Source organism: Nestor notabilis, unplaced genomic scaffold, assembly GCF_000696875.1.
Source record: "Nestor notabilis isolate BGI_N333 unplaced genomic scaffold, ASM69687v1 scaffold9124, whole genome shotgun sequence".
Taxonomy (NCBI): domain Eukaryota; kingdom Metazoa; phylum Chordata; class Aves; order Psittaciformes; family Psittacidae; genus Nestor; species Nestor notabilis.
Window position 1 is genome coordinate 41,214 of NW_009926842.1, and position 8,862 is coordinate 50,075.

Below are 8,862 nucleotides of genomic sequence, written 5' to 3' on the forward strand. Positions count from 1 at the left end.
CCCTGCTCGCACATCCTAGAATTGTGCCACGCCTATCAACTGTTGCCTTGCAAAAGGATTTTACATGCAGTTGCTTTATCATGACTGTCTCCCACAAATATTTCCGTGCTTTCTAGGAACAGACTTCCATCAAGTCAGTCTGACCTACACATTGAACTTGTGGTTATACAATTCTTAGAACTACAGCAATTGTTTTTGATCTATTGTAAGAAAAAGAACAGCCCTACCTAACAGTTGTTTTCTTCTACAGAAGCCAATCCATCTCACTTAAAACAATGCATAATGCATCAGCAGTTGGTTCACGCCTTTGTAAAAAGCCTCTGATCACCAGGCTGAAGAGTTATTCTTACCAACTTCATTTCTAAGTGAAAAGACTTTGTTTCTTAAAACAGCAAGAGCCAGGTTAAGAACTCATCACCACTGAATGAACTTATCCTTCCTCCTTTTTGGTCACACACCCTGTTTGCCAGTTCAATTCACTAAAACCTTGTGAAACTCTCTCAAGTCCACTCTTTTTTTCATCTTTTCATGCATACAGCCTACATTTAGGATTCCTCCTTGAGGGATGAGGGATGTATTCAATTCTTTTTTAGGTTGGGACCTTACGTGGGGTGATTACCTTTAGCCTGAAGCTAGTAAAATGAAAAGACAACAAATATTACACAGGGTGGGATAATCTCCACGGCATCACCATGACAAGCACAGTTCTATTTTGACAGACACGAGTGACACCTCTGTCACTGATGCCAAGAAGATTAAACTAAATGATGATTCAGATGAGTTGAATTCAATTTGTTTATGAAATATCAAAGATAACAATTGCCTCTTTAATTTCTTCAAGAAGTGAATGTGCTTTTTCTCATTAAATTTTAGTTTTGGTCTTTAAAGCTGGATTCATATTGTTCATTTCAAAAGACAGACACCCAGCATGAAAAAATCACTTGTCCAAACTCAGCCAATGTCTAACATGTTAAGTCGGTCACCTGGATTCCTGATACACAATGAAAAGAACAGGCTCTACTTGGATGCAATTAACCTCATATGGTAGGTGCCTTAAAAACTCAAATGATTCATGACAGAAACTCTCATTTTCTTCCAAATAGATCATGCTAGAAACAGTCATTTCCTTCCACTGAAGGGAATGTAGATTAGTAGGTCAGATGTTGATATCCACACTAGAGATGAATCCCATCTTCATTGACTTGAATGGGGTGTGGACTAAAGCTTAACAAGCAGACTATAGTGAGGCCAAAAGGACAGAAGCATTTAATTTTAAAAGCAAATTTGAAATTTATAGCCCACATGACCAGGATTCTCGGTTGGACAGGCATTTGTGCTCGGAACACTGAAATACAGAAATACAGAAACTGCTGCATGCTGAAGAAAAATATGACAAGGAAAAGAAATCCTGCTCAAATTTTACCTTCCAAAAAACCTAAAACCAGAAGACTTTAAAAGTGCTCTGACTAACCAGAGTCTAGAGAATAATGAAGAGGAGGGAGTTTGAGGCAAGCTAGTACAGCTGAAATTGAACTTCAGAGGCAGATCACCTACTTAAGATTACAGCACACAGCATACTCCAGTGACTGACACTTCATCTAGCCTACTGTACGAACTGCTTTCAGCAGCAATGTGGCCTTCTGAAACTCCCACTTCTGACTCTACTTGTGTTTCACCTCCCTCCCCATTTCAGGGATCAAAACTCTCAAGTGTATTTCAGGAGACAAAAGCCACCTGAGCAACTGACAGTTATTCTAGTTATCTGGGGTTTAAATCCAAATAGCGCATTATTGTGGATCAGTGCATATCTGATCAGATTGTTTTCTTTCTGTTCCACTTGCACACGGCAAACTTTACTGGTAGTATCCTGAAAAGAACAGGTGCTTTGTTTTGTTGAAACAGTGAAATGTATTATTACTACAGTCTTACGTAAACTGCTTTTAAGAACAACGCAGCAGCATTAAAGAAAAACGTGAACAGGACTATAGATACTATGTGATATTCATTATCAGCATACCACTTTCCGGAATGCGGAGGCCTCCTTTCACAATATACATCCTAAATATGCTATGAGAGACCATTTTTTACTTCAGACTACAGGAAAAGGCAAAAAGAAGATTTTTACAGCTGCCTGTCAAAAGAGATACTGAAACAGTTTTCATTATCATGGGGAAGTAAAGAGAGGGGCTTTTCAACACTTGTTGAAAACACTTTTCAACACTTTCACCCCCCATCTTCATCCTGCACTGTGGTACAATTCACTAGACTTGGCTGATACCAGCCCTCAGTCTTGGACCACTGAAGCCAAAACAACCAATGGGCATTGAATGATCTGCTCCCTCCTGTATCTAAAACATGGTAGGCTACTACTACTTTTTTTCATGAAAGGTATGATACATATCCTACACAAAATCTTCTTTACTTGCAGGTGTTGATATCCACAACGAGCAAGGTTCATGAAGGAAGACTTTCAGTGTGTTATATTTCCTAGGAAATTTATTACACCATTTTAGTTTTCAGAGTCCTATAGATTTCATCACAGCCTCTGTGTCTCTGTAGATTTCAATATATGACATTGTTTCTGATTTCAAAGGCTACTTTAGATATAATGAGCTATTTCCCCAAGGGCTGACAGGATGTTTCCTTAAGGCAGTTAAAAAACCATTTAGAACTATGATTTTTCCATTGCACTCATTTCTACTCTTTGAACTTAGATAGGTTTCCCTGCTATAATCTGTATCCATAGAAGCTGGAACAGATCATCGTTAATTTAGTTCTAACTGAAAAAACAGACAATACAAGAAATTCAGAGTCTCCTCTGGCTTCTGCTGGCATACAAGAGACTTAATGACTACATTTCCACTGAACTCGCCCAGCTTCTTCACTCAGTTTTTCCGAGGCAGATAGTAAGGATGAGCTAAGAGCAGCAGTCAGTTTGTATCATAAAATATTACCTGTAAAGTGAACATTTTTACAGCACTTCCATTCATACACAGCCAATTTTATAACAAAATGCAATGTATTTATAGAACTACATTTTTTTTTTGTTTCCAACAAAGCATCATTAGGACAGAATACAGAAATAATTTTTCATATTTTCTAACTAGAACACAACTTGTGCTATGCCATAATTTAGTTCTCAAACTGGTCTCCTTAATTTTCCAGAACTGTAGCATTTTCAAACTGCTAAAACATTTTCTATCTGGCATGGATTCTTAGACGTGTCTGAGCAATGGGTTAAAAACTGGGAGTGATTTCTGACCATCAGTAATATGATTATTTGGACAAACAGTACAGATTACGTCTGTCTTTAATCTAACCTAACACACAAGACATTTATACAGCAAAATCATGAATACCTGCATCAGCCAAGACAATTTGGATATATCTGAAGAATGATGTTTTCCTTTCTGTAGACAAAATGAATATGCTTGTTTAGGCTATAGAGGTGAGAAAGAATGGAAAGATGAAATAGGGCATACATTCCTGGTGCCTGAGAAAATAAAGTTTGGCATAGCACTGTGCTGCATAAACTAGCAAATGACATTTTACTTGATAAAATAGGACTGTATTCAATGTGTTATAGGAATACATGCATTTGTTCACTTCATGTTTTTCTAAAGTTAGTCTATATTGAAATAGCTTCACTATAAAATAAAAGCAAGATACAAATTTCAAACATTCTTAATGTATTATCATCATTATAATAACATGGATAATGAGACACTAAACAAGAACAAACCTTCAGTGTGCTATGTGCAACTGTATAGTCAAGACAGTAAGATCTCTAGATAAGATGCTGTGTGGAATAAGAGTATGAGAAAAGTGAGATTAAAGACCAGATTAGTTCTAGGAAGTAGTGTGAAGAACTAAACTGTGTCACCAGTGTCTGAGGAAATGCAGCAAAGCCAAGCCTGAACAAGGTATTTTTGCATATTAGAAGGAAATACTATGTTGTTAAAACCAAATTATTTATTTCTCAAACTTCTACTAAAACCTGAACTGTGACAGCTGCAATCAAAGAAAATTTTATGTATCCTCTAACATTTTCAGAACTGGTACATTTTCTTAAACAACAAAATTTAAAGTAAGATGTCATAGCATTGATGGAATGATAAATACACATTTACAAGTAAAAATATATTTGAACTACAAGCAATGCACCTGACTACATATAAATAAACATGCCACTGAAGATAACGAAAAATACACTCAGGCACATTTAAATAATTCATTCCAACACCGTTCATGATATAAAACATTTATTCTATTACTGCAATAAAATAATGAAAGGCATCTAAGTATTTACTGATTTAGTATTTTTCCTTTACATACCTGCAAGTTGTACAGAAACAAAAAAGAACTACTTTTGGCTCAAAAATTAAGGGCTACATTCTCAGCCTAGAACAATCCTTTTAGAGAATTTTTTTCCTGTAAGTCAGGTACAATTTTGCATATACACTTAATAATAAATTTAACTAATTTTATATGCAGCCATGTGAAAATCACTATGTTTGATTAGACTCCTACAAAGTTTGCTGCAACTTTTACTTTATACATAAACAGCTTTGACCTATGCTCTACGAGCAACAGCAGCTATAAGCTCACCTGAATTCTAAACGAAGTTTTTTAGAAGTGTTATTTCTTCCCCTTTCAACACATTCTTACCTCTTCCTTTGTCTTTTTTGATATGACTCTTAGCCAGTCTCCAATCATGCTGAGGACAGCTGCAAAATAGGCAAGCCCAACAAGGATCCAGAACCACACCACTGGCTTATAAAAATCTAGGTACTCAATATCTGATCCCCCTGGAAAACAATACGGTTAAGATTAAAGCAGAATTAATAGTCATAGGAACAAAACCAGCTATATTTCTTAAAGCTTCTCCTATTTTCTTACCCATTCAATAATTCATAGCAAAAAGTTCTGTTGAATTTGAATAAATGATGATCTAAATTGATACACGCTTGAAAAAACGGTTTGGAGTATGCAAATTTTAGACAATCATTGCTAATCATTCCTAATAATTAAAAATGAGCACAGACAAATCAGTTCAAGTTCTGATACATTGTTATTTAAGGTAGAGGTCATTGAGGACAGCTTGAATGAAAGGACTTCCCACCTGCTCCAATTAACAACGCTGCACCAAACTTTAAGCATTGCTCTGGAATATGTAGTGAGTACATATCCTGAGAAATCAGATTTTGCAAGGACTTTGAAACATCTTAATGCTTACATGAATCCTTTAGCCCTAGTAAAGAATAGTACCTGCATTACCAAATGTCCCTATTGGGTAGGCAAACATTATCTCTGTTTTGCAGAGGAAACCAGGATGGAGGGACTTGAGCTGAACTGATCCATACTCAAGAAAAGTTGGATAAATTAAATATCAGCTGAAGGTAGCTCTTTTGAATCCCACTGCCATAAGCACCAGTCACTTCCTTCCAGCGTTAATGTAAAAACAATTCTGAGATATCTGTAATGGAGCTTTCAGGTACAATACAGCTACAGGGAACAGATGCCTTATTTTCACACAGAGTTATGTTCATCCGGAGCTCTTGACAACGCAATAACTCACATTTCACAACTTGCAGTACAATAAAGCAGAAGCCTTAAACTTGCAATTCAACTGTGTTATGACAAATAAAATCAGGCTCCTAGTTTGGGTTGCCGTGAGTAGAAGTTTGATGAGCACATCTGCCAACAATGGAAGCACAGCAAAACCTTTTCAGGCACACTAAAGTAGCCTGTATGGGTACCTAGTATGTTGCTTTATATCTCTGCATCCTGTACTGAAAGAGTCCAAGGATGTTTTGGGGCAAATTTTCAATCACCTTGTTACAGTAACAAGATTAACTCTCATGAACAGTAATGTTTTTCCCTAGCTGTTACTATCTAATCACAGAGATTACATGCAAATAACACAGAATTTTACTGATGCTTATCTTTGTATGGAAGCTCTCAGACAGAAACTTTGCTATTGTCATTTCAATAAGCCTTTTCATCAATAAAATTCATTGAGCTGCAACAGTTTATTCAACTATCCAAGAGATGAATCCACATTGCAAAAATGGAAATAACTTTGACACCTGCACAGTCACAAATAAGGCAGAAGACAGGGCTCTGTCTGGAGCAGAAGACTGATCAACCACTAAAAGGTTGAGTCTGTCACAGTCCACGACAAACAAAGCATCAGAAATGAAACTATTTCTCGATATCATCCAGCTCATGTCAATCCAGTAAAACCGGATTTTAGGGATGATTTGCCCAAAATTTGTCATCATCTAAAAGAATGGTTGATAACCACCATGCCTTTGCTCTATCAGCATCTAATAATGAACCACGCTTGGTGGTTCACCTTCTCACTGTTCTTAAAACGCACAAGAAAGTATCATATAAAACATCCACTCAACTGGTTTCTAATTGTTTGTTTGTTAAGTTTAGAAACCGAAACTGGAAGCTAACTCTGCCAGTCTGCAGGAAACTTTTCCTTCAGAGTTTCTACCCAGTTTGTTTACAGCAAGGTTAATCACCAGGGCAGGAGTTCGGACACGCTCACGTTCAAGTTTTCTTTACCGTCTGGCCAGGAGAGGGCTCCACCTAGCCATGCCCAAGGGAGTTCAGCTTTCCTACGGTTAGAAAGGGACAGCCAACAACCCTCTAGGAAAAGACTTAAGAGCTTAACAGGCCTATTAGCTGTCGGGTTTCTGAATTTCAAAGACTCCTCAGGTGCGGTCTCAATTTAATGGACTACCAGGAACAGAGAGGACATATCTAAAGGTGTTTGTCCTGAGGGAACTACTGTCCCCTGTGATGCTTAATCATCATGGAGTGCTTTAACAGTCACCCAGGAATGTCATTAAATAGTATTTCACTGGCAGGAAAACATGATCAAAAGTCAGTGTAGTGAATTTAAGGTAAATGGAACTCATTAACTACTGATTTACAATTCACATAAATGGGTACGAATGTATTTAGGTATGAGTATGTATAGGTAAATGTATGTGTACTGAAGCATATGAGAATTCATCTCAATTTTACCGGTAACACTGTAAAAAGTATATCAATATGATACATTTGCATGGATTTTTCATAGCATAACTTAATGCTATCATCTTTCTTTTGCAAACATCACTTTACATAGTCCTTTAGGAAGCAAAATGCTGAGAAGGCAGAAGTTGAATTTTGTTGTTGGTCAAAACATGCTGCCCTGTAGAGAAATAAAGCAAGACACAGCGTACTGACTTAGGCTTAAATCTGTCTGCATGGTTCACACCAGACAGCCTGAGTTATGGACATGAAGTCCTCAGGTGGCAAAAAGCACTTCCAAATGCCAAAAAGGAACACAAAGCCTGTGGGAGAGCACACAGCTTTCATGGGATGCTCGACACAGGCCTCTTGCTTGGCATGACAGCAATTTCTTCCTGTAGAGGTCTTTCTGCCTGGTACATAATATCACATATTAATATCACATAGTGACAGCAGATCAGCTTGGCTGCTGCAACCAGCAGGTGAAGCATCAGAACACACTTTTTAAGTGAGACTTGCCTCAGTCTTCACTAGCAAATGCTCTGATCACACCACCCAAGTCTCGGAAGGCAGATGTAGGGACTGTGAGAATGAAGACCTTAGGCCCACTGTAGGAGAGGATCAGGATCTTAAGAACCTGAACGTGCACATGTCCATGGGACCTGATGAAATCCATCCATGGGTCCTGAAGGAGCTGGCAAATGAAGTTGCTAAGCCACTGTCCATCATACTTGAAAAATCATGGCGGTCAGGTGAAGTTCTCGATGACTGGAATAAGGCTAATATAACCCCCATTCTCAAGAAGGTGAAAAGGAAAGACCCGGGGAACTACAGACCAGTCAGTCTCACCTCTGTGCCTGGCAAAATCTTGGAGCAGATTCTCCTGCAAAGCATGCTAAGGCACAAGAAAAACAACGAGGTGGTTGGTGACAGCCAGCATGGTGTCACTAAGGGAAAATCCTGCCTGACCAATTTGGTGGCCTTCTACGGTGGGGCTGCGGAACTGATGGACAGGGGCAGAGCCGTTGACGTCATCTACCTGGACTTGTGCAAAGCATTTGACACCGTCCTGCACAACATCCTTGTCTCTAAATTGGAGAGACATCAATTTGATAGATGGACCACTCAGTGGATAAAGAATTGGCTGGTGGTTGCACGCGAAGAGTTGTTGGTATACAGCTCAATATCCAGTTGGAAAACAGCAACCAGTGGTGTCCCTCAGGGATTGGTGTTGGGACCAGTATTGTTCAACATCTTTGTCGGTGACATGGACAGGGGGATTGATGCGCCCTCAGCAAGTTTGGTGACGACAACACCAAGCTGTGTGGCTCAGTTGATACACTGGAGGGAAGGGACGGGATCCAGAGGGACCTTGACACGCTTGTGAGGTGGCTGATGCCAACCTCATGAGTTCAACCAAGCCAAGTGCAAGGTCCTGCACCTGGACTGGGGCAATCCCAGGCACAGCTACAGGTTGGGCGGAGAAGAGATTCAAAGCAGCCTGAGGAGAAGGACTTGGGGGTGTGGGCTGATGAGAAGCTTGACAGGAGCCAGCTTCAGTGTGCGCTTGAGCCCAGAAACCAACTGTTATCCTGGGCTGCATCAAAAGAAGCGTGACCAGCAGGTCAAAGGAGGTGATCCTGCCCTTCTACTCTTCTCTCGTGAGACCTCACTTGGAGTATTGTGTACAGTTCTGGTGTCCTCAGCATAAAAAGGACATGGAGCTGCTGGAGCAAGTCCAGAGGAGGGCCACTAGGATGATAAGAGGGCTGGAGCACCTCCTGTATGAAGACAGGCTGAGAAAGTTGGGGCTGTTCAGCCTGGAGAAGAGAA

At 39.3% G+C, this 8,862-nt stretch overlaps 1 protein-coding gene across 1 annotated transcript in view; it reads right to left on the reverse strand.

Moving 5' to 3' along the window:
- KCNK2 (potassium channel, subfamily K, member 2) overlaps positions 1-8,862 on the reverse strand; it is a gene marked incomplete at its 5' end in the record, with an annotated part of 30,252 nt that overhangs the window by 9,936 nt on the left and 11,454 nt on the right. The window contains one exon of the mRNA XM_010013767.1: positions 4,669-4,808. Coding sequence (XP_010012069.1) covers positions 4,669-4,808 — 140 coding nt within the window. The remainder of the gene's footprint in view (positions 1-4,668; positions 4,809-8,862) is intronic.